Source organism: Cyprinus carpio, chromosome A2, assembly GCF_018340385.1.
Source record: "Cyprinus carpio isolate SPL01 chromosome A2, ASM1834038v1, whole genome shotgun sequence".
NCBI lineage: Eukaryota > Metazoa > Chordata > Actinopteri > Cypriniformes > Cyprinidae > Cyprinus > Cyprinus carpio.
In genome coordinates, this window is record NC_056573.1 from 9,677,235 (window position 1) to 9,703,576 (window position 26,342).

General features: G+C 37.1%; 2 protein-coding genes across 6 annotated transcripts in view; both read right to left on the bottom strand.

Annotated features, from left to right (window-relative positions):
* The window catches only part of LOC109063969 (retinal-specific phospholipid-transporting ATPase ABCA4-like), a 38,278-nt gene extending 32,975 nt beyond the window's left edge, over window positions 1–5,303 (bottom strand). The window contains exons 1-5 of the mRNA XM_042714339.1: window positions 4,765–5,303; window positions 3,227–3,337; window positions 1,843–1,936; window positions 1,543–1,684; window positions 1,085–1,224 (exon numbers count right to left, since the gene is read on the bottom strand). Coding sequence (XP_042570273.1) covers window positions 1,085–1,224; window positions 1,543–1,684; window positions 1,843–1,936; window positions 3,227–3,292 — 442 coding nt within the window. The 5' untranslated portion in view covers window positions 3,293–3,337; window positions 4,765–5,303. The remainder of the gene's footprint in view (window positions 1–1,084; window positions 1,225–1,542; window positions 1,685–1,842; window positions 1,937–3,226; window positions 3,338–4,764) is intronic.
* Window positions 5,304–6,349: 1,046 nt separating this feature from the next.
* The window catches only part of LOC109064011 (rho GTPase-activating protein 29-like), a 38,601-nt gene continuing 18,608 nt past the window's right edge, over window positions 6,350–26,342 (bottom strand). Inside the window, exons 3-23 of one of the 5 annotated variants that reach the window (XM_042771789.1) lie at window positions 25,385–25,528; window positions 21,953–22,049; window positions 21,080–21,152; window positions 19,457–19,511; window positions 18,441–18,596; window positions 18,289–18,353; window positions 17,605–17,715; window positions 17,437–17,517; window positions 17,184–17,351; window positions 16,630–16,767; window positions 16,011–16,201; window positions 15,487–15,659; window positions 12,062–12,193; window positions 11,210–11,308; window positions 10,593–10,756; window positions 10,316–10,504; window positions 10,086–10,223; window positions 8,956–9,182; window positions 8,516–8,786; window positions 8,332–8,434; window positions 6,350–8,156 (exon numbers count right to left, since the gene is read on the bottom strand). In XM_042771789.1, coding sequence (XP_042627723.1) covers window positions 7,249–8,156; window positions 8,332–8,434; window positions 8,516–8,786; window positions 8,956–9,182; window positions 10,086–10,223; window positions 10,316–10,504; window positions 10,593–10,756; window positions 11,210–11,308; window positions 12,062–12,193; window positions 15,487–15,659; window positions 16,011–16,201; window positions 16,630–16,767; window positions 17,184–17,351; window positions 17,437–17,517; window positions 17,605–17,715; window positions 18,289–18,353; window positions 18,441–18,596; window positions 19,457–19,511; window positions 21,080–21,152; window positions 21,953–22,049; window positions 25,385–25,528 — 3,683 coding nt within the window. In that variant the 3' untranslated portion in view covers window positions 6,350–7,248. Of the gene's footprint in view, window positions 8,160–8,331; window positions 8,435–8,515; window positions 8,787–8,955; window positions 9,183–10,085; window positions 10,224–10,315; window positions 10,505–10,592; window positions 10,757–11,209; window positions 11,309–12,061; window positions 12,194–15,486; window positions 15,660–16,010; window positions 16,202–16,629; window positions 16,768–17,183; window positions 17,352–17,436; window positions 17,518–17,604; window positions 17,716–18,288; window positions 18,354–18,440; window positions 18,597–19,456; window positions 19,512–21,079; window positions 21,153–21,952; window positions 22,050–22,742; window positions 24,229–25,384; window positions 25,529–26,342 lie in introns of those variants that run through there. The other 4 variants (XM_042771798.1, XM_042771780.1, XM_042771811.1 and 1 more) reach the window with 4 other exon arrangements.

A 26,342-nucleotide genomic window follows, 5' to 3' on the forward strand; every position in this document is an offset into this window, starting at 1 on the left:
TCAACTAACCAATGGTGTTCAGTGATAAACTACAGCGCTGTCACTTTAGTTAAAAACATTAGAAATATTTTGAAAATTTTATCACGTGACATTTAAAAGATCAAAAGCTAATAATCCAAGAACATTTCTATCAATACTCCTGTCAGAAGTTTGTGGTCAGTAAGATATTTTTTATTTATTTATTTATTTTTATTTTTTGGTTTAGCCACATTAATTAATAAAAATTAGTCATTTACACAAGATTTCAAATAAATGCTGTTCTTTTAAACATTGTATTTTATTTTGTACTTTGTATTTTTTAAAGAATCCTGAAAAATGTTTTACAGTTTCAACAAAAACATTAAGCAGCACAAATGTTCAATAAAAAAAAACAAAAAAAAAAACAATGAGCAGCAAATCAACATATTGGAATCATTTCTGAAGGATCATGTGACACTAAAAACTGTGGCTGGATAATGTCTGTGAAAAGGAAAATGGCTTTGCCATCACATGAATACATTACATTTTAAAATATATTACAACAGAAAACATTTTCTTTCAATTTTAATATTTTATAATATTACTCTTTTTATTGTGTTTTTGATCAAATATGAGACTTCCAAAAAGACTAAAAAAAAAATCTTATTGACCCAAACTTTTGAATGGTCATGTGATTATATTTAAAAAAAGTAGCCAGGACTAAATGTCACCTCATGTTCCACAGTAGAAAGAAATTCATACAGGTTTGGTATGACATGAGAAATAATTTCCCTCTGATTTTAAGGCTAACTCGCTATATTTGACAGGACAAGCAAAATATGTTGATATCAGAATGCATCCTATTTGGAAAAATCACAATCACTGGACATTTTCCTAAAAATGCACTCCATTAAGAGAGATTTGGCTTCACCCTCACGCTAAGGACTAGTCATCAGCCCATTAGAGAGAGCAGGAAAAGGAAACAAGTATGAGGGTAGTGGAAGTACAAGAGAGGAAATGCCCACTCTCTCCATCCATCATTCAGATCCATTAAAGTGGTCCCATCAGTTCCTCTGAGGGCCGGGTTAATGGGTCAGACAGCAGACGCTCCCCCTGCCCAACATACCTGCCACCAGCGCAGGATTGGTGCGCAGCGTCTCCATGAAGTTGCTCATGATTGTGGCTTCATGCCACAGACGGCTGAGCTGATGGAACTCAGAGTCGTTGAACAGCAGCTCCTGTGAATCTTGGTAAAACCGTGCCAGTCTAAGGAGGATAGAAAGAAATGAGTTACAGCAATAAAGAGGAACTTGGATTGAAGCTAACTTAGTCCATTAAAAACATCTCCCAACATTTTATGGAATAATTATTAATAGAAAATCTATCTAATGGGATAAGACTAAATTTACAATCCCAACTGTTGGTTATCGAGCTGTTGTTACTCCTCTGCACTGGAAGAGTCATTTTTTCCTCCAAACTGAATTGTGTCAAAGGGCTATCTCTGGACACCTACAACACGAAATGTGCAAGATAGGAACATTTTCCAGATGTGAGATGTGAGATGTGAAGGAGCATCTGACTCACATGGAGTTGTGGTAGTTGGAGACGACCCCAGGCAACTCTCCTCGAGTTTGTTGGCGAAAACATGGGTTATTAGCATTGCAGAAAATTCCTTGAAGCCAAGGCAGGATTCCCGCTGAGGGCATAGCCTTGCTGGGAAAATGACCTGCATTTACAGATATGATGAGTAAGTCCTCAGGCACTGCACACAGATGCTAATGAACTTTCAAGCTGTGATGTTTTCCTGAATACCATTATCACTATTTGGCTGAGAATGTGAAATTGCACAACCAAAAGTAACTGTACTGTATTGTGTATTCTTACATTCATGTTGGCGATACAGGGGATTGGCTCTTCGTAGCCACACAAGTCCAATGAATAAAAACACAGGCCACAGAATCTCAACCACGAAGCGAATCTGTGTATACATGACAAGAGAACGGTATGTTCAGAAACATGTCAAATCTGAATGTAAGATTGTAGCAATGTTGAAAACAACACTTTACAACAAAGTTGCATTATTATGAACTAACAGTAAACTGTATTTTTTACAGCATTTATTAATGTAGTTTACTATGAATTTCTATAAATGTTAACATATTTTTTAACATTTCAAGTTGTAAAATTAATATATTACAACAATCTAATCAAAAATTAAAATGCCAGAAACAAATACAATCAAGCTGTAAACTGAAATCAATATTTTATTTGTCCCCTTCTTAATAATTATTGTATTAATTTATATATATATATATATATATATATATTATATATATATATATATTTTTTTTTTTTTTTTTTTTTTTTTTTTTTTCAGTTTCTGTTAATTAAATGAATGTTTTAAAATAAGCAGCTTTTTTAACACAGAAATGCCAAAAAAAAAAAAAAAAAAAAAAAAAAAAAATGCCAGCTATATAAGGGCCTAGATTGGTAAATGCTGTAATAAATTGTTGTTCCTTGTTATATCATCATGCATTAATCTTAAAGAATTGAATAGGGATGCACAATAGCATCAAATTTTGGACAATGTGGTTATTATTTTCATGTTAAAACCAAGAACTGTAAATAGGCAACATTATAAAACTATACTGTTTTGTCTAAATAATTTGAAAACACTGAAAACTAAAGTACATTTGAATTGATGCATCAACATTATAATGTACAGTATGGCAATTTGATATTTAGTTATTAATTTTAATATATTATTTAATACCTATTGTTGATTTAAAAAATTAACTTGCGAGATAAAATGAATGTTAGATGATGGCAAGGTAGCCTAACTGGAAAAAATAGCCCAAATGTAAACGGAAATATCCAATATCAGCTGATAATTCACCAAATAATAATAATAATAATAAATTGTACATTTGGTACCAATATATAAAAGTATTATCTCTAGAATTAAACCCCATTGTAATGTGTTGTCCTAAGGTTAAACAAATAAAACCAGTTTAAAAAAAACACACAAATGGTTTGAAAATACAATTTTTGAACACTCTCTCTTTTCAGCTTCAGAGTCTTATATTTGGTTTTGTGTGGTACAGTATGTCACACCTCATTGCCTAAATCCTGCACCCGGAACCAGATTTCTGAGGTTTGTATCACATGATATAAACAGAGTGCTCTAAATATAAGCTGTTTTGAGGGTTTAGAAGCTACAGCCAGTGATGATGATTGTTTTGTTTCCCAGTGAATCGGTTAATTGTACCTTTTGTCTCTTGCGGAGTGTCCAGTTCTTCCAGAGCAGCAGACGGATCTGGCCTACGGTGTTCATGGCTCCAACTTAACCCCTTGTAGGGGTCAACAAGCTGCAACAGACCTGCCAACACATCACATACCTCACACTCACAATCAAACTGAAAGAAAAGTCGAACTGGTCTACAGAATTTCAAGTGACAGATAAATGGTTAGAGCTTTACACGTGGCCATGTAATCAGATTTCAGACTGCCAGTCTTCATTAATGTAAACAGCAATTTTAGAGAAATGTAGCTTGGAGACTTTGTTTGTTAGTCATGTGAAATTGTGTCACAAATCTTTACAGGAAAAATATGGGTCTAGCATTGAACCACTGAACTATTTTGAGCCACAGTAATGACTACTACAGCGAGACCAAAACAGCACAGCAGTCACAAACAGGGCTGTTATTATGTCTGTTAGACGTCTAATTTTCCACAGTAACCTTTAAACACAAACACTGATTAAAGCTCTTTCAGTTCAGGTTCAGATGCAAATGTCTAATCTTACAGAGTGTCTTTTTGACTGACATATTGCGCAAACTCTTGATCTTAATAGTTACATGAATATACTAAATAATTAAAAACATACCAGGATTATGAATATACTAAATAATTAAAAACATACCAGGATTTTAGGTATAACATGCATATTCTCCACAAAGATCAACAACTTCACGAATGTTCATTTTGGGGAGTTTTAAAAGTCTCTTATTCTCACCAGAGTTGGATTAATTTGTGTTTTCTATATTAATAGATTTTAAAATGTAATTTATTCCTGTATCTGAATTTTCAGCAGTCATTACTCTAGTCCTCAGTGATCCTTCAGAAATCGGTCTTTTATTATTTAATAAATCAGTCATTTATTATTATTATTAATGTTGAAAACAGTTGTGCTGCTTGATATTTTGTGGGAACCATAATATTTTTTCAGGATCCTTTGAAAAATAGAAAGTTCAAAAGAATAGCATTTATTTTAAATATACATTTTAGTAACTTAAATGTCTTTGGTGTCACTTTTGATTCAATTGCTGAATAAAAGTATTATTTGAAATTAATTTATAAACAAATAAATCATTCTGATCATTCAAAGTTTTTGAATGATAGTGACTAAACACACCATTACTTAAATTGGGAACACTTGAGATTGGGGAACACATGCACTATTACATTTGCCATCAATAAACTCATAATTTGCTGCTTATTTATAGTAAGTAAGATTGTTGTAGTAGTAGTTATGTTAAGGGATCTAGAATATGGTCTTGCAGAATAAGGCATTACTATGTGCTTTGTAAGTACTAACAGTCAATATGCAATCTATGCCCCTAATAATTTTCATTCCGAAGATGAACAAAATAATTATTTAAAATTAGTTTCTTATTAGCAGGCATCATACTAGCATATTGACTGTTTATTAGTATTTGATATTGAAGTATTAATGATTTATTTTTGATTTGTATGTTCTAGATAGAAGTGTTTATGCTAGTAGTATGCTTCAAATGGTATACTTACCTCAGTGCTGAAAAAATATGAGTTCCTTGACATTCACACAGAAATGTATATAATTACAGTCCATGATAGTCGCAGAAATGCAACAGCCAAACTTACTGCTCCTGACTGACTCAACTAATCTGATTGCCTTAATCTGCAGGGTTAACATTGCCATCAGCAAAGCCCTCCAGTCTGACATGGCTACTGTTTATTTCCATGTACATGTGGGACACTGCCAAGGCATTAAGGGATATTGATGATGTGTGTTGTTATATTATGTATTCTGGACATTTAGAGCTTGTGTGTTATATTTGATGTCTTCTGTGTGTGTGTTGTATGTTTTTTGGATGAGTCAGAGCTGAGCAGCTCAGTGCTGGAGCTCAGGTGACGTGGCTAATTAGGGATGAGGAGGGACAAAGCCTGTCATGGACAGTTTCAGCCAAACAGATCCACAGGGATGGAGGACATTAGGCAAGAACGCCCTCTGCAATCAGGACACTGAATAGAAAGTGTGGCCTCCCCCTGAAATAACCTCTGACATGAAGTATTGAACATGCTCACCTGATTATAAATGGTGTTTAAATGTTCTCATTTTAAACAGTAGTGCTTGCTAAAGCAGGAATCTGTTATGTATTTTTTTGCTCACCTGATTTTTTTTGGTTTTAAAATAGTCTCTGTGACATCAATAGTTCAGTCTTAATTTCATGAAGCTACAACAGTAGCTATAAGGCGCAAAGAAAACAAAGCTCATGTTCTGATGTAGAACCCAGATGTGCTGCGTCTTGTTTACAAGCAGAGCAATGCACACGACATTGTGTTGCTGTATATGCAAGGTCAGAAAGCTCACGGATTTCATCAAAAATATCTTCATTCGTGTTCTGAAGATGAACGAAGGTCTTATGGGTTTGAAACAACATGAGAGTGAGTAATTAATGACAGATTTTTCATTTTTAAATGAACTATTCCATTAAACATAATTCTACCACACTGCTTGGCTCAAATTGTTTTTTTTTTTTTTTTTTTTGTTTTTTTTTTGAACAGAGGTGTACTATAAGTGATCAAATAAAAAATAAAAAAATACCTGGGAGATGAAAAATTGGAAAGAAAATCATGCTGCAGAAGTCATTTTAGTATAATTTCTATACTATTTATTAATATTCTGAATGAGCTTTTATTTTTATATTTTCAGATTTATTTTTGTTTACATCTTAGTATTTTTTTTATATTTCTATATCTTTTAAACTAATAAATATTATACTAATATTACTACTAATATTCCATCTAATATCTATATTTTATTTAATTTAATTAATGCAAACAATTTTTAATAGTTTTAGTTTGTTAACAATAACAAAACTGTGAGGGACTCACACTGTAGTGACAACAATATCATACATACTCAGTAATGACTTTTACTTTTTTTCTTGTAATGTTTTTTTTTTTTTGTCCTAGAAATAAACCACCTAGCAGCCACCAAAAAACCTAACCACTGCACAGCAACATGCTAGCAAGCACTTCAAACGCCTTAGCGACCACATTTTGTCTTAATCCACCTGTACATGCGAAAACACAAAACATAAAAAAGAAAAAAAAAAAGAGCAGAAAATAGTTTTAACTAAATATTTAATCTGCAAACATTTTGCATGTCTTCAAGAATTGTTGATATAGATGTATGTTTATGGCAGTAGGTTTATGTGTAAAAAATGTAAACAAATGCATATATGACTCTGAAATAAAACAGAAACAGATGCACTTACGCAGCCTAAAACACGTATAAGCAGGAGTGTTTCCAAGAGACAAGCTATAAAACAAATACAACAGCCGGCAGTAACTGTATTACATCATGCGAGGGCAGTGATGATGCGGTGCCACAGCACTGAATGCATGTTAAACATTTAGGCTTAGCATGTGCATCAAAATGAGCAAGTTGATATGAATTTACAGACAATACTTTACACATCCCTGTTTATACAATTATTACAAAGAACTTTTAACTTTAATAAAACATTAATATATCTGATTATTTACTGATATAGAAGTGTCTCTTGAAACCTCATCTTATCACAGTAAAGGAGAAAATAAGAATAAGACACATTTGGCATGAACGTTCAGAAACAATATCCGAAAATAATAGAAAAGAGTGCTCACTTAAGGATAAGCGAATGTCACAAATGTTTTGGACCTCTGCTGATATTTCTGGCTCAAACAGTAGCTTAAAGAGACTTTAACAAACAGTTATCCAGAAAATTTCATGGAGATGTTTCACCTCTCTCCTAATATGTTTGCCCTTTCTCAAAGGGATATTAAAACAATTTTCATATATACAGTATAGCACAAAAAAAGACAGCTTACATACAAATACATACAAATAAAGCCGTAGACGGATCTACTAGACTATTGATATTGACCTTGTGAGGCCTGTGGAGGAATCAGTCACTTTCTGAGTGTCACATATAGGATACTGTACCAAGTGTGATAAAATCCATCCAGGATGGCATTTTTTTTTTAAACAAAATGGGCCTCTCTTTGCTCTAGCTCCTGCATACGGCGATTGTGTCTCTGATAGAGGGGCTTGGAGTCCGTAGGGCTGAGCTCCTCTGCGCTGGAGCTTGGAGACTGAGGCGGAGAGAGAGTGACGGGGCTGATTGAGTCGCTCTCTGACAGTCCTTCCTCTACTGCTCCTGTAAAAGTCTGCTTGGCCGTTAAAGCGATAGACACTGATGTTGTTGGTGTGGATGGGGGAGTCGTGACTGCTGTGGAGACTGTCGAAACTGTTGATGTGGCTGCTGTTGTACATATGGTAATGGCTGTTGTGTATACAGCTCCTGTGTTAGTGGTTGTTGCTGTTGAAACGGAGTCAAATGACCTGATTTGGCTTACTGATGGAGGTCTATAGAACATTCCAGGAGGGGGTTTTAGTGTCCGTGGCACTCGGAAGGATATCGGAGACCCTACAGACTGGCTTGTACCATCTTTTCTATTGGCGCTGCTTTGGGGTACAACGTTAATCTCTGACGGTTTTGGCACACCAGAAGAAGGCAGGTTGGCCACTATCATTGCAGTTCTGGGCGTCACATCATAATGCCTGTACTGTCTGTCCCAGGTCTTCCTCAGCGTCTGAGTGTCGTTGAATGGGTTCCTGTAGTAGCTGGTGAGGCGTGGTGTTGAAGGCTTCTCTGGTTCGGTCGTTTCTTCAATGGCAGCCGGCGAGGGTTCGCGGTCCTCTGTGTTGCGACTGTTGCGCTCGTTGAGCAGTCTCTCTACAGGCATGCTAATGGGTCGAGACACTGGCTTGGAGCGCTGAGGACGTAGTTGCACCCCTCGGCTGCTGGCACTCGGCTGGCTGAACACAGATGTGGACTTCTGCATGTCCACAGGAGCTGAGCCAACCCCATTGACATCTGAGCCCTCACCTGCTGTAGAGAAAAAATACTTTTGAGCTTAATTAAAATATCAAAATTACCCAAGAATGTTTTCAAAAAAATTTTTTTTTTTTCTTGCATAAACTTTCACTTTCAGGTGAAAAACATGATCTATTCTTTCACGTTGACTTTAATACCAAAGATGAGCAGAGACAATCATACTGACCAGGTGTTTGCACTTTATCATGCCCTGTCTTCATCTCCTTCACTTCCTCCCTCAGCTGTGCAGAGGTAATCACAGACGAGTGTCTCTTGTAGGCTTTCGCACTCTGTATGAAAGATAAACAGATCAGAAATCACAAACTAATATTTCCTTAAAAGTCTAGCTTTCAATCTCTGGCCCATCTCACCTCTTTGATATCCATGAGAGATCTGGAGTGACGGCTGAGTGCTGGCTGTGGTGCTGTCGGACTGGTGGGAGACACAGGGCTGAGGGAGACTTCAAAGATCATCTGGTGGTGCCTAATGAGCAGGTCCACCATGCGGGCCTGGTGGGGGTAGTCAACCAGAGAGGACAGCGACACTTCTGCCTCCAGCTGTCTGGGCTTGATGAGTGTCGGACCGAAGATGATACCCAGGTTACTAGTGGTCATCTTGTTCTCCTCAGCCTGCTCTGACACTCTGTAGAACAATGAACAGTAAAGTGTTTGAAAGATAAATTATATTTCACTCTCACTAAACACATTTAAGGACATCTAGCAACAACCTATATAAAAAAAAAAAAAACGGATCCCAATAACGGATTCATGTTTCTTTGCTATATAAGCTTTTAAAACACGCTTTTGTTTACCTGTGCAGATGGGTGATGAGGAACTGCAGGGTTTTGTAGTGGGCCGCAGGAAGCTGGCGAAGGAGGTCTCTGATTTTGAAGAGGACTCTTTTCAGCTCAATACTGAGGCACAGCTGCTCTCCTGGTGATTTTTCTTTAGTCGAGTCAGTCTCGCCCACGTTCTGAGTCTCTTTCGACAGCCCGATGATATCATTATAATACCGATATAGAATCAATGGCTCTGGCAACTGAAATACAATTGAATTTGTTATTTTAGACAAAGTAAAATCAGCAAAATTTATTTTTTTTTCTAAATATGAAGAGCAATGGAACCCTATACAGTGCAACAGTTGGGTTTTGGCAGGAAAGATCTTATTCATTTTCTCCTTAAGGAACTGATTTTTAACTTTTAAAACCCTTAAAGACAGACCTACTTTGAGCTACAAGATAATTTAATTGGTGATATAATCTCCATATATAATCTCACCAAACAGAGAATCACATCACTTTAGTGCCTATCCAAGCACTGCGTCATTTTCCATGCGCTTCAAAATACTTAAATATTAGTGTGCATAAACTTTAATATTTTGCAATACATGTCAAATATATTGTTTCTATACACAATCAACATCGGTAACAATTTAATTAATGTATTAACTAACATGAACTAACAATGTGTTATTCATTGTTCATGTTATTTTCACAGAGCATTAACTAATGTTAACAAATACAACTTTTGATTTTATTAGTAAATGTTAAAATTTCCTAATATCAGTAAATGCTGTAGAAGTATTGTTCATGCTTAGAGCATGTTAACTAATGAACCTTATTTGAAAGTGTTACCTCAACATCTTTAAATCAATAGTTTTATATATATCCATTGTTTTGATTGTCATTCACAATGCTACATAGGATTGTAGCTGTACACACCTTTGTCTAACATGTACGATTTTTTGCTTCAAATCAAAGTTTTCAATGTTGTGATTCACCTAATAGCTGGTTGCTTTGGTTCATGGCTTATAACTCTATTGCAAAGGAAAAATTACTATTTGAAAAATACTGAAACCAAAAAGCGGGTGGACACAGTTGCACTCTATTATGTCGAGTTTCATACAGACGTGATGAAACTGGGATTATTTGTCCCACCACACCTGTCTCAGGTAAAGCTTGAGCACGTTGCTTATGTCATGTGGGTGGAGGTCAGAAAGCTCCACTAAGTCCTTTCCATTCTCAAAGGCCTGGCACAGCTTTTCCACACGAGACTTCGCCCCATTCACCCGATAAATGCCCTTTAAATAAACCGAAAGAAGGCGTCACTCACAAAATGACTCACAAACATTGAATTAAACAAATTCCTTTCAGTCACATCTTTATTCTTCACCTTAATGTTCAGGGCACGACTCTCGATTTCTGAGGTGCATTTTTTGATGATGAAGGGGATGCCGTCAGGACTGTTCTTAGCTACTTGGGCGAAGTCAATCCCGAACAGGTGCAGTCTGCCCTGGAGCTTCTTATGACCACACTGAATGGCAAGAGTCTCCAGGCATTTCTTATGACAGGCCAAAGAGCACTAAGAAAAAATAGTAAAGGGTATGAAAACCGGCTCTAATGAACAATGTGAACAGAATCAATGTGGGTGTTGATGATGATGACGGTACCTCTTCACATTCAGCCCCGTGAAACACCACCAGACTGTCACACTCTCTGCATTTGGAAGGCGCTCGCAGTTTCCGCAACTTGTGAGTTTGTGCTGCTTTTGACATCTGAGCATTACGAAAAGGGCCGGGAGAACTGGCCGCTTCCATCACCATCTCAGCAAGGCCTGAGACAAGAAAAGACGTGTTTCAATAGCTAAAAACACTAACAAAGTTCCTGTGTGGCCAAAGGATCATCAAAATTCTTAAATTGGATTTGGGATAGGAACTGAAATAACTTTCATGACTCTGGCTTGCATTCCTATTTGATTAATAATTCTTTTAGTACTTTTGAGGAAGCATGACCCTCTCTCCAGTTCCTCAAATGTGTTTCCCTACTTGTAACATTTGTTTACAATCAGCAATTATTACTGAAATGTAACACTTTCGGTGGAGACAGGAACTGTTAACTGTGACATTCTGCCAATGTCAACATCGAGCCAATCTGCGCAGCTGCACTGAAAGCAAAAATACGCGTGCAAGCAATTCAGAACTTGCGTAATAAACACAAACCTGTGGTGTCACCACACATCTATGAACACAGACACTCACAATCACTCTATTCAGTTTGTACTACCAACCATTATCTGATGGGGAATGTGGTTCTCTCTCATCCAGGTCATCTGCAGAAGACATGGTACCAGTTGAGGGCGTTCTGGGAAGCCTACGTTTGAAATCCACTGTAACACGAAACACAAATAAACACACATTAGATACTTCCGTCATGCAGAGCACTTCTCCATCCTGTCCACTGAGAACTAGGTCAACCACTTTACATGCAAACCTTACAAACCTGCCTAAACTAGCAATATTTTTAGAGGAACTTCTTTTTTTGGATTAAATACGTTGCACTTGATAATAAGAATGGCTGATGTAACTGGCCAGAGTAAAACATCTTAGGACATCTGACAAAACTGTCACTTGCCTGATTAGGCCAGTGTTGACATTCTCCTGTCCTTACAATTTGTTGATCACATACATGTTTTATGCCTGCCTTTTCTTTGATGTTGTGAACATTGTTGTTTTGCACGTGCTGTTGAATTCTGCTGATGTAAGTATGTCACAATATCTAGCTGGCTGATGTAGTTGACGTTTTGTGGTATTTATGATTTATAGCTGTCACAACATCTGTAGATTTTCCAGCAATTACTGCCCATAATAAATATGTTGTAAATTGTTTAATGAAAAATATAGTTTTATATATTTGTTAATGTTGCCAAGGAAAATAAAATAAAATTAAATAAATTAAATGCGTTAATACAAAAGGCTATGTTTGTCAAGAACATAATCTAGAATAAAAAATTATAAACACTGATATAATAACCTATTTTCAGATGTACTTGTGATTTATAAGAAATGCTTTATTTAAAATATAACATTTTCCATATTGTGAAACGCATTGTAAGACAATGTGTTGACATCAGAAAAAGTACCTGGACTAGCTGTGGGGGAGTCCACGGAGCGAGACTCGCTGCTTCCTCCAGCACTTTCTGAGTCACTGCACATCCCCCCTCCACCGGCACTGCCTGAGCTCCAGGCCCGCTGGGAGCCCTGCGTACTTAACACTACAACACACAGAATTAACCCCAGATTAACCTTTCATCTTTCGTCTAGGAAATCTCTATTCCTAAAATTGAGGGAGAAAATCCTGTGTGTTTGGGAGAATCAGCCTGTCTCATTCAGTTCAGAGTTCTCATCTCTAAAAACTTGAGAATTTTGCTAATGTGCTTGATTCTTAGTTTAGTCATCTAGCCTAGATGCTGCATTAAATATGAGTTCAGACTGTTTTTGTCCGAGCTGTGGATGGCCAACGCTGGGTAAAAACTGGGGAAAGCTATAAAACTAATAAGCTGTTCAGGATGTTGAAGCTTGCCAGACATATGTGCCTAATAGTGCCAAACATCTCAGGATCTTGTTTAAGAAAATAAAATGAGTTTTAGAGTCTAACAAATGCAGGTTGAGTAGGCTGACGTCACCCAAAGGCTTGTTCTATTTGCATTAGCAGCCTGACATAGCAACTTTGGCTCAATGTGAGCTACAGCGAGTTAAAGGCGGGACTGTCTGTTTGTCCAAATAATGGAAGTAAAGGAAATCTGCTTAACAAACAGTTATTAATGTTTTCATTACACTTTCTGTCAAAGAAATTGATCACTATCACTTAAACCTACACAGGGCTTGAATTTGGTGTGGGATTGCGCATAATTCTACTCACTTCCACAGTTTCCGCACTTGTAAATTCCTGCAAATATTTCAGTGTGAAAGACGCTCAGTACAGATGATGGAATGTATCAATTGCACGTGCTTTTGAGTCTTACATTTTTAAAGGAGCCATGTGTAATGTCTGGCAAAAAAATCAAGTCATACTCCACATTCCATACCAGATGGGGGCAGTATGCCTCAATAAAGTGAATTGGTCTACTCTAGAGTAACAAACGAGAAACGGCATAGTCTCTATGCTCCGCCCCTACCTTCACAACAACCCTAGAGCCATAGCCGAAGCCTAAAGGACGTTTTGCCTCCAGAGGGACGTTGGGTGATGTCAAGTGATTTTGAAACATGACATCTTCAAGCTACTCCCCTTCACCTTTACCAGTGAATATGTTCATATTCGTTTTGTTCATATTACATTTTGAATTGTATATACACATTATTTGAATTAAATTAATTTGACAGACAGCATTCTGTCAACATCATTGGTCAACATCAGACAGCTGATGTTGACCAAGCTAGCACCAACCAACGTAACCAGAGCTGCTAACTCTCAAGCATTCACCGTGAGACACACGCAATTGACTCTTTTAACACGCTTTCAAAAACTTGACCGCTCTGAATATAGTGAGTGAGTGCGCGCGCGGCCGGGGCGCTCTCGCTCTCTCTCTCTCTCTCTCTCTCTCTCTCTCTCTCTCTCTCTCGGGTTCATTATCATCGAAGACATTTCAAGCTTCTTAGGTAATGTTACATTTTAGCATCAGCTTGGTAGAGACGGGCTTTGGTAGATAACAGGTGAAAACCGGATCGGATCTGTGGGTAAGTTATAGCTAGCTTACTATCAAACGCAGCTACGGTTAGCCATCGCTAACATTTAGCACGTTTATCGAACAGCCTTCGATACATTTCTATGTTATAACTTCCCGAAAAAAATACGCAAACATATAAAACAAACTTCTAGCGAAATACTAACAGCATCTTACTTACCAATCCAAAAGAAATGTTGCAAGTTCGGAGTCGAAGCTCATTTCTTTCAAGTCCATCAGTTGGTCTCCAGCGATGGAAAGCAGTGCCGATGTTTACTCTGTTTCGGCTCCTTTTCTTATCGGATTTGATTTGTGATTCCGAGCGCGGTTGCTTGACATCAGCTTCAAGTACGCCCACAAGCCGTGCGAGTTATTCGTGTATTGCAGGTTGGCTGGTGGGTTATGTTGCCCGCATATCGCCTCCCATGGCCCGAAACTGGTATTACGACACCTGTCGGGCCGTGGCTAGTAATGCTAATGCTAATTAAGGTTGATATCTCTGCAGCACTATAACTTGACATTTTTTTAATGACATCATCGCCCTTATTTCTTCTCATTCTTTTGATGCGTGTAGGTCATTTTTTGGATATTTTTACCTCAATTTTTACACATGGCACCTTTAAACATTCAGGTTATTTTTACATAAATTTTTACATCTGAGAGCGCGCGACTACAGAATGCAGTTGTGTTGCGCCTTATTGCACGTTAACAGCCACATACTGTACATACATAATTAAGTCAAAATGCCCATATTGATGAGTATTCACATAAACAGTCGATTTATACTAAACATTGTTGGTATATAGGCTATTAAGTGAATGTAAACAGTTCATAAACAAAACTTATGTGTAACAGTTAGAGCCGTTCATGAAATCTTAAAGAGACAGCAACTTCAATAAACATGCTGCTGTCTGTCATTCATTTTTATTTATACATTAAATACTAACCAGTGTTATTTTAAAGTTAAATAGATTTCTCAGTTTCTGTGGTATTTCTGTACCTGAATATTACTGTTAATGCTACCTGAAAAAGCACAGTTAAAGCACAGTTATTTTTAGTTGTATTTTGTTATTGTATTTGTTTGTGCCATTGCTTGTCATCTGTCTATTCTTATTTTATTACTCACTGTTTACTTGTTTTTTTTTAGTTAAAATAAATTCAATTCAGAGTTTGAAATCAAAGTTCTTTTTAAGTATCTTCCTCACAATATAAATAAAAATCAATGACATTATAAATTGTAAAACACAAATATTATTATTATTTTTGTATTTCAGACCCTTAGGTCCATATCATAAAAATGAAAAAATAAATAAAAATAAGCAACACGGACCAAATACTTCTAAACGAACCAAAAACAGGAAGTAATGACAAGATGCAATGCTATGTTACATGATTTGACGATGCGGAACGAGCGGTGTATCCAAAATAAAATGAGCAGACGCAAGCGTAGAGCAACGAGGAGGTAAAGTGCCTTTTATGAGCTTTTCGTGAGTTCGCAGGTGGTAAGTGCAGCAATGAGCACGCAGACGGCATTAGGTCTGTTCAACTTAAAGCAGCGCTGAGCAGACCGATTGGTGAATGGATACTTTGATGTCTGCACAACGGCGCTATAAGTTGAACACAGCTTTTGTTTGTGGTGTTTGGTAAGTTCTGTCGCGAAATTCAACCCGACCGATCAGGTTGTGAACATATCACTATGCCTTTAGGTCCGCTGTCAAAAATGCCAGAGTGAATGCTAAGCAGACCAGGACAAAATGTATTGTTTTCTTTTTTGGTCCGGACCAAATGAACCAAGAGAACCGAACTACAAGTGTGAACGCCCCCTAAGATACAACATCTCTTACCTTGCATGTCTATACTGCTATTGGATCGTCTCTCAGCGATCTTGGCCTTGCAGGGTTGTATGGTACCCTCGACCTCATCTGTGCTGTGGTTATCCGCTGAAGTAACAGAGCCCAGTGACAGGTTCCCATGGGATGAGCGGGTGCTGCTCTGAGACCTCTTATGAAGGGACATTCTGGAAAGGAAAGACACTTGTTAAAACATGCTTTATTAAAATTACCACAGGCAAAACAGGCTGTGCAAAATCTCTGCTGATTGTGAAACTGATTACTCAACAGGAAAGTGTGAGATTTGAATGCACTGTAAACTAAGGTGATAGCACTGGCCAGTATGTTTGTACATGGGTGTGATTCAGAGGTCAAGCTGAAAAGCAGAGATTACACGGGGCAGCGATTATGGAGAGCAGAACTCCTGGATAAACAACACTGCTATTACCAACTGTTGTTTCGTTCATCATTCTTCCTGAGGAAGATGCAAACAATGCAGCCTCTTTCTGACCTGCATGGAAACTTGAGTGTGGACTTACCCCGTTTTTGAGGAAGCTGTGATGTCCTGAGACATAGACTCCAGCCACACACGCTCTTTAGGCAGGCTGCACACAAACTCAGAGTAGCGCTGGCCCGGCTCATACATTTTGGCCTGTTCACTTAGAGCTTGGTAGTTGACTGAAAGAGGCTGGGTCTGAGTCTGCTGCATCTGGAACCAGTTCATTGTCACCTTTAAGAGTTTGTGAGAATAGTCAGTACACAATAATGGTATTTATTTTCATAGAGAAGATCAAACGTTTGGGGTCAGTAAGATTTTTTTTAAAGAAATGAATACTTTAGCAAGTATGATCAAAAGTGACTGTAAAGATATTTAAAATGTTCCAAAAGATTTCTAATGTAAATAAGTGCTGTTCTTTTGAAATTTCTAATTATTACAGCATTGATTATAAGAAATGTTTCTTGAGCAGTGAATCAGAATATTAGAATGATTTCTGAAGGAACATGCAACACTGAAGACTAAAGTAATGAAGTCAGCTTTGTCACTGAAAAAATTTGTTTTACAATTTTACTGTATTTTTGATTCAATTCAAAAACATTCAATAATCGTACAGACCCCAAACATTTGAACTGTAGTGTTGTTGTGACATGGATACAGACCGATTTGAGGGTCAGGTCACATTGGAAGACCAGCTTCCGAATCTGAGCGAGGATCTCACTCTTAGCGTTTGACAGGCTGACCTTCTTCGCCTCTAGATCAGCCACACACACTTTATACTGCTCTTGCGCTTCCTCTGCCTAAAGTCACCACAAAAACAGACGATCAGCCAGAAAAAACAAAAGCATAGAGATTTTCCTTAGCCAAAGTGTGTCATCTTGTGCCATCAGTGTCACCAAACAGGACTGCAAAAATGTTCCATTTTATGAAGAATATGCTAACTCATTTGCTAAAGTGTGATGCTATACAGTTGCTGGGAGTCTGGGTTGTTATAGCAACAGTAATGTTTAGATTATATGGCCGAATTTTCAGACAGTACGTCAGGCGTAAAGGAAATTCAAACAAATTCCCACAAACTCTGTGTTTCTCGTCACCACTTTGAAGCCCAATAAACAAGGTCAATAAACATAAGGGTGTGTGTGTTTGTGCAGTCTGTGATCATCTTGGAGTTCAATCTGAAGTTTTAAAATTCTTTATAGTGCAGTTTCTGCAGTACCTTCTGTAGGGCCTCTTCCTCCACCCTCCGTTTCTTCTCCAGAGTCCTGCCTCCTGCTGTTGGCTGCTCCTCCTCAGTGCGGCTGGTGGAGCTGCGTGCCTTCTCGTACTCCTCCTTCTTCTGCACCTTCAGCAGCCGAGCCTTCTTCAAAGCGCTCTCGGCCTCGCTCTGAAAACATGTGGGTTATTAATCGCTAGCGGTTCTAAAGAAATGTTAGGGATGAAATTCAAAGAATTCAAATAATCATATGCACCATTTTCTTTAGCTCTCTTTGCCATTGTTCCTTTATTTCTTTCCTCTGCTTGTCCAGATCGTTCTTGCGGGCCAGCAGTGGCTGTTGGAATTATGGGAATTTTGTGGAATTAAAGGAAATGATTTGTTAGTTAGATAAAAAATGAATAGCAGATTTAACTGATCATACCTGTACAAATTTGTTGGTTTGTAGAGATGCAGCTGTTTGGAGCAGAACCTGATTGTACTCAATCTCATTTTTGAAGCCAGAAACATAAATATCCCGGAAAGGCATGAAGTCTTCAGAAACACAGTCAAAAAATAATGTCACTTAAAGGCCCAAAATCAAATACACTACCATTCGGTAAGATTTTTGGCTGCATTTTTTGATCAGAAATACATTCAAAAAAGAGCAACATTGTTAAATATTACTACAATTTAAGATAACTATATTCCATCTGAATATATTCTAAAATGTATTCCTATTCATTCCTGTGATGGCAAAACCAATTACTTAGAAGTCATTACTCCAGTCTTCAATGTCACATGATTCTTAATCATTCTAATATGCTGATTTGCTCCTCATTTGGTACATTTCTTCTTATTATTATTATTGTTGAAAAGAGTTGTGCTGCTTAATATTTTTATGGAAACTATGAATCATTCTTTTCAGGATTGTTTTGATGAATAGGAAGATCAAAAGAACAGTATTTATTTAAAAATAGAAATACATTATAAATGTCTTTACTATCAAATTTTATTCATTTTATGTTCCTGTCAAATAAAAGTATTAATTTCTTTCAAAATTCTTCCCCAAAATTTGAATGGCAGTACATCATATACATCACATTTTATCAAAACAAAAGACCATCACCTGCTGACTTGCCACTGCCTTTGCGGATTCTGCCATCTTGGCAAAGCTTCTGGCACATTCCATGTCTGTCAAATACAGAGATACCATATGAAACACTAAAGTTCAACAATGAAGACTCAAAACAAAAGATCAGGCTTTAAGAATGGACTGACCCAAGCTGAGGCGTTTCTCTACCCAGGCCAACATGTCTTTGGTGTATTTGGACAAGGCCTTGGCATAGAGCAAAGCCGACTCTACTCCACTGTCATTCTTCAGCAGAAGGAGGTCCACCTGCCCCACGGTGGACAGCTCTGGGGACAGAACAGGATCTATAAACCCAGAACACTGCATATGAACACACACACTCCCCCAAAAAATGATACACAAACAATCCACATTGTTTAAGAAAAAAAAAAAAAAACTGCTGAAAATGCACAGAGGTGCCCTTTAAAGACATTTATATTTCCTGAACCTCAGTCTCTCCACTCTCTAAAACTGACATTTAATATCTACCCTTAAATATTACCGCCCTACAGGGGTTTTAGGCCAAAAGTTACAAGGCAAATTTTACAAGTCAGCTTTATTAACGGCAGCCACAGCCCTTAAACTGGTGGCAAACTTGCTTTCAAGAGGAATAAACATATACCATCCCATTGACTTAAAAGAAAAAGAGTCCATTCTAAAGTCTTTCTAAAACTGACACTAATCTGTGGTAGCGTTAGATGTATGTACATCTCGTAAAATCAGAACTTCTCGTAAAATCTGTGCTTAACCTTTGCCAAATGCACTGACACACAACCCAGCTGCGCTGAATCCAAGCACCCCGCCCAAAAAGCCACATGTGGTTCCCATTCATCATACAAACGACCAAAAAAACCCAAAATATGTCAACCATTTGGCAAACAAGTTAGACTATATGAAAAACAACACAAGTGTGTAGAGCTCTATTGTTGATTATGACCTATGTCAGAGCAGCTCATCTGTCTTTCTGCTAGAACAACACCTTTCATGTGTGGTTTGTTTAACCAGAAAACTTTGTTGAAGTTTGCATTACTGTTGCTCTGAGGCACATAAACTATGTGATGAGATTCTCTTCAACACATCAGTGGCAAGAGCCTGCTGGCTTTCTGATTAAAACCGTGCTAGAAGGATGGAAGATAAAAAGGAGAAGGAAAGGAAATCCATTTACCTGCCAGATCATTTTGATTGCAGCCTCCTGAATCTTCAGAGAGGTTTTCAAAAGACTAGAGGAGAAAAAGAGAAAGCCGTTTCACACAGGATGAGAAGTTTGTTTACAGAGGTGAGGGATGAAAAGGTGCTTCTTTTGAGTGCTTCTCTTTTATATTGTCTCTCAATGTCTCAGTTAATCAAAGCTTAAAAACCTTGCACTTTAAATCACAGGGGCCAGCCTGGTTTCATTATTTTCAAAGCAGAACTCTAAACTTCAAGGGATGGTTCACCAAAAAAATGAAATGTCATTATTTACTCCCACTTGTTTTAAAAATATGTTAGTTATTTTTCTGTGGAACACAAAAGAATTCTGTAGAAGCTTCATGCATCTTTTTTTCCATATGACAGTTCATAGTAACCATATCCGTCAATCAGCAAAAAGGAAATAGAAGTCATGCAAATGCCATAAAACTAAGCCAAACTACTACTTTTATTCAGCAAGGACCCATTAAATTGATCATAAGTGACAGTAAAGACATATATAATGCTACAAAAATATTCTATTTCAAATAGATGCTGTTTGATCATTCTATTCATCAAAGAATCCTAAAAAAAAAAAAAAAAAAAAAAAAATGGTATCACAGTTTCCTCAAAAATATTAAGCGGCACAACCGTGTTTTCAACATTGATAAAAATATGAGCACTAAACCACAGGAATAAATGACATTTTAAAATAAACTGCAGCCTTGGTGAGCATAAGACTTCTGTCAAAAACATTAAAAACCTTTCAAATCTTACAGACCCCAAACGTTTGAATGGTAGAGTATTTCAAGCCTTCTGAAGCCATATGATACTGTTGTTTATAAATAGAGAATACTGGCTTAAATTTCAGTCTGCTTTTCACATAAAGCTATTGTATGGCTCCAGAAGGCATGGAAGACAATTGACCATTGGTCTTTCATAGTAGCAAACATTTTGATCATGATAACCACAGTAAAACCATGCATTTAATATAAATGCACAAATGCTATAGCTTAATCACCAAAAAAAACAACAACAACAACAAAAAAAACACTAATTATTTTCTATCAGAATACTCCTTTAATAAATTTAAAACGTCTACATTAATAATATGACATTTTATACATTTTTTGCCACAATACCATGATGCATTTAGTGTTACTACAGAAAATCCATGGTAAATTATGCTGATTTGTAGATAAAAAAACAAAAAACAGAGCAGATAAATGGTCCTTGTGGCACAGTTCAAATGAGTTCGTGCTACATTTTTATTGACAATTTCATAATCTTTGGATGATAACTCGCTTTTACTTTTGTCACTGCATCCACACATTTTTTTCCTCCTCGTGTCGAGGAAATGGGCGTGTACTTTGACGTGCAAGCTAAATGCTGCATGCTGACTGGCTGTTTTCGCATTTATTTCTGCTGTGTAATTGGCTGTTAGATTAATCCATATCGAGTAAAAATGTCCAGAGCTTTTCATCGTTATCGACATAAATAACATCACGATTCAGTAAGATATCGTTTAACAGCCAAGCCCTACATGAGGGTGAGTATATAATGACTTATTTGTGAACTAATTTTTCAAGGACGTTTGAAGGCAATGGAGGTGATAACTTACACGACTCCTTCTGGCTTGGGGGTACCCCAACCTGGAACCACTGTCCACATCTTCCATAAGGAAGTCAGACACTCTGAAGTGGAAAAGAAAGACAAGTCACTGCACATAACATAACTTGAACATAAATAAGAAAGTTACAATATTATGGTGTTATTTTTCATTACAAATAGCTCATTTTAAAATCAAGAATGTGAGCAGTATTAAGGGTAAGTTCACCCAAAAATGAAAATTCTGTCATCATTCCTAACCTGCCTGACGTTTGTTTATCTTCAAATCACAAATTAAGATACTTTTAATATTCTCTGATCATTTTGTCTTAACAACTGAAAACATATCAAATATGGTAAACAGAAGCTCAAATGTACTTGCTTTACGTGTGAGAACCAAAAAGATTTGTTCTCGCATTTCACACAAGCATGGTTGTGCTTCTGCTGACCATATTTGATGAGCTCTGTGTATGTACGTTGATCAATGTTTATAGGTGAATTAAAGGCTAAATTAAATCTTTTCTTAAAGCGATCATCAAGTCTCTTTGGTTGACTTTTTAAACCACTTGGACTTCTATGTGTTTTGTTGTTTTTTTGTGATTTTTTGGTGTGTAAGTTTTGTTTTTGTGTGGACGTTCAAGGGAGGGACTGAAGTCTCTCAGATTTATGTTTTGAGAATCTCTTATGGGTTTGGAACAGCATGAGGATGAATAACTGAATTTCCATTTTTGAGTGAACGATCCATGTAAGTAATGTTGCAACATGACACAAGTACATCTCATACGAATACAGTAAAATTGGCAATGGAAACTGAAAGTAACTCTATACAGGCGGAGAGCATTCATAATATACATATGACTACAGAAAAGAGAGCTATGGTACTCACACATTGCCAAAGGTGAATGCCAAAGTATCGATTGATGTGTGTATCTCGCCAAATATTGTGTCTTTGTTTTCTTTACTGACTTCCTTGACGTTCACGCCTGTGGGAAGTGATGAACCACATGAGAAGTGTAGCCAAACGGCACAAAAGTCTGCACCAAAATTACAATTCTAAACAAATGATGATGAGCAGTAGGGGTGTAGACCTAGATTTTACTGTGGTATTATGAATCCCACAATCAGTGGACCACCACAGCTGTTGAGGACTGATTAGTAGCTACTGTACAACACTCTCTGATAATACAGAATTCACTGATTCCACATGAGAGTCATTTTAGTATGCTGTAAATTCAGACTCATTCTGAACAATGTGGTGCACAAAGAAAATGAACCTCCACAAGTTCTTCCTTCATTAGCGTCTAATGCTGCTTTGAAATCAGGTCGTGCTTCCCTAGAGCACAAAACAAATGCTGAATAGTTAGCATGTAAATAAATCAACAGACGGCTTTCTTCATAAACTGATTTCATTGTTTCAAATAGAGGCCAGATGACCCAGCACGCTGATGCACAGTTTGCCATTTTTTGAGCTGATAGAAGAGAAATTAACATAAAATCTTCATTTTAAAAATCAGATATGTGACAGACAAGAAGTAACGTCTCAGAGAGGCTACGAAACTTGTGTTTACCAAGAGCTTCCTGTCTGCTAGCCGAGCCTCCCCTTTACAGGAAACACTGACAAAGATTGAACTGTCAAAACATTCTGCAGTCGTTCAAACAACTTTCACCGAACTTACCAACTCCTTTAACTTGCACTTACAGTCATATCCAGGTTCGATATGGTAAAGCACAGATTAACGACAGGCAAAACTCGCCCTGAACTTCAGGAACTAACGGCACAGCCTAGTTCACAATGATTCAGTGGAGCTTGACTTCCACTTTTTCCTCACATACAAGAAAAAGTGACGAGGCCATGAAAAAAAGCAACATCATCTGTAGTTTCCCGTTCCGCATGGGTGCTTTTTTTGGTTGGATGTCACACAAAACGCAGCGACTATTGGCAGAGGTGGGAATCTCCACCCTCAACTGCCATTCATACTCACAGCTACGAAGTGAGCAGAGGAGATGGCACTGGAGACCGGAGCGTGAGAGGTGCGTGGCTCCTGGTGCATGACTGTCTGCTTCTGAATGCAGGTGGGCGGCTCAGTGGCCCCTGCAGTGGAACGCTGACTTCTTCCTCAGGACATCCTGCAGTTCCACAACAATGCTTCCACTTTTGCCCCTTCACAGCTCAAATACGGGCATGGCTACATTCAGAAAGCAGTTCTCTCAAAGAAAAACCCTCAAAAGCTTTTTCTGCATCATTGGAAAGATTTGTAAAAAATCTGTCAATACGAGTTAAATAATTTTTTTCTGAAAATATCTAAGAATGATTCTTACCATATACTTGTGGCAAAGTGAAGCATGCAGGAATCACTTTATCAAGTGCAATGCGTCATAAGATAGAATAAAATACCTGAGATAACAGAGTCTCCTTAGATAAGAAGCAAAGATAAAAATACAGCGAGTCACGGACTCACTCTAGACAAGGGCAGGGGAAGAAAGAATTTAAAAACTTGAGACACCTGACACTTTTATTGCTGCGCCCCTGAGAGATTCTTCAGCAAAACTATGCAGCGTTTTTTACATTTTTAAAAAAAGATAGAAGACTGCACGGACTTAGCGTAAATGGGAGGAAAAATATGTGCATCTGATTTCCTGAAGTTCATAGCATGCCATCAGGAGAAAGACAGACGGCTGACATTGATGTGGGGTGTTAAAATGCAAGCGTGTATGTAATGGGAAGTGCACTCTGGTATGTCAGTCAAACAGGTAACTTGAGGCGGTTATCTGAGATGACTGGCCTTTCTTCTCAACTTCCTCATTCAAAAGGTAAAAAAAAAAAAAAAGGCGAAGTCCTCAGGCATGTCAAAAAAAGACAATTACATTATTTTCCTCTGTTAAACTCTTCAGACTTACCTTTGACAGAAACAATAAAGAGACTTTAAAGGACACATGGTAGCTCAGTGGGGTCTCTGGCCATCTAGTGGCAAAGGATGATACTCTAGTGGCCAAATCAATGTTGCCAAAGTGAAAACATACCATTTAAAATAGCTAGAAATTATGTGGATAACCAATAAGAAACATATTCAATATGTCTATATAGCACAAAAATCATCTGTTCCCTCATCTGCAGCCGCAATCTGGATTACAAACTGCACTGATGTACACATGGACATTCCTGTGCATGTTTATGCATATTTATGTCATATATATATATATATTATCAACATTCCTGTTGATGTTTGCATACAAAACCACCACTGGCTCTGCACCCCTTTACCTAAATTCATTACTTCAGACTTATGTGCCCTCTAGAAGCTTGCGTTCTGCAAGTGAACGTCGCTTGATTGTGCCATCCCAAAGAAGCAAAAAAGTCACTTTTACGGACTTTTAAATTAAATGTTCCCTCCTGGTGGAATGACCTGCCCAACTCAATCCGAGCAGCTGAGTCCTTAGCCATCTTCAAGAATTGCCTTAAAACACATCTCTTCCATCTTTATTTGACCCTCTAACTTTTTCCCTCACTATTCTAATTCTATTAAAAAAAATAAAAAAATAAAAAAAATGTAACTACCTTTCTAATCTTTTTGTATCCTAATCTTTTTGTATAAAAAAAAGACCCTATCTATTTTTCTTTTCATTTATTATGTTTTCTTTTTATTTAATTATAAAAAAAAGACCTCTATCACTAGCTTGCTCTATAGCACTTATTTTATTATTCTTTCTGTTTTCTTTGCTTATTCCTCATTATATTCGCTTTTAAAAGCCCTTGACTACGTAAATACTGTAAATGTTTTTAGGCTAACTGAGACTTCTTTATATTGCACTTATATATGCATTTTTTTTCTCTTCTTTTGTTATTTTTTTATTGTCTTCCATTGTCCTCATTCATCAATACAAAAACATGGCTTCATATTATATAACATCTAAGATTATTAAAACAAGAGCTAAAATAATGATGCATTATTTTCATTTTGACAGGGCTGGGAATCTCTAAATCTATCTACTATCTAATGTAAATGATCTATATCTATATAAATATATATATATATATACACACACACACACTGAATTTTTCCACCAAAATCAAAGTCTTAATCCATTAAGCCACATTAAGCATTAATCACCTTTTTAAAAGATTAATGAAACATGCAAAGTTTTTCTTTTTTAGAGGTGATTAAATATTCATGGCTTGAAAATGTTTTGCCTTTCAGCACTTCGTGCCAGTAACATGTGAATACATACACAAACAATGAAACAGACCATTTTTTAAAAGACAAGATCAATTCTAAGCTGTTGGTTCTTAATTGGGGTGGAGTTGAAGGAGGATGCTTACCTTTGACTTTGGCGATGACAGTGCCTGCAGCACCAAGAATTTCTGATGAGTTCAGTGCCTGGTGCTTGCCGATGACGGTCTTCAACACACGTGCCAGCTCCCCAAGTCGCTCGTTGACCACGTGCTGCGAGCACTCTTGGTTTTCTGTGGGTGACAAACATGTAGACAGAGACCACAATGTCATCAGCTCAACTTCCTCCAGGTGTTTTTGAAGATGCACAAGTTTAAAACAATACAGGTGAAGCAGCAACATCGAAAGGTTTGAAATTTTTGAATCAGTTTAAAGATACCCTTGTGACACCTCCTCAAAGTGCACATGAAATGGCATGTGTGACACTGACACATCCTTACAGCACTCTTGTTCTGTGACTGTGCATGCCCATGTGGTTAGAGATGATGAGCAGAGTACGAGGTTGCGCTTTGGCTGAGATGCAGATCTGCTTTGTGCACTCAAGAGATGGCCGACAGCAAGATAAGAAAATAACTCTAAGACAAAAATGACAACAGCTACTGTATGCACATCTATCCAGAGGTGTGATAACAGATTTTTTTTTTTTTTGTATGAGACTGACAGACAGAGTGAGGTACTTCATTACTGCTGACTGTTTTGACTTGCTTCTTTCCTGTTTTTGCATTGAATTGATCAGAAGTGTCAGTAGAGACATGTATAATGTTACAAAAGATTTACATTTCAATTAAATAATGTTCTTTTGAACTTTCTATTCATTAAAGAATCCTGAAAAAAAAGTATGATGGTTTCAACAAAAATATTATAAAGCACAGTTGATTTAACATTGAAAATATTATTTCAAATTTCTAAAGGATCATGTGATACTGAAGACTGGGGGAAATTGCTGCTGAAAATTCAGCTTTACTGTCACAGGAATAAATTACATTTAATTATATTAAAATAGATAGGTTATTTAGTTGTTAAATTGCCCCTATTATGCCATTTTGA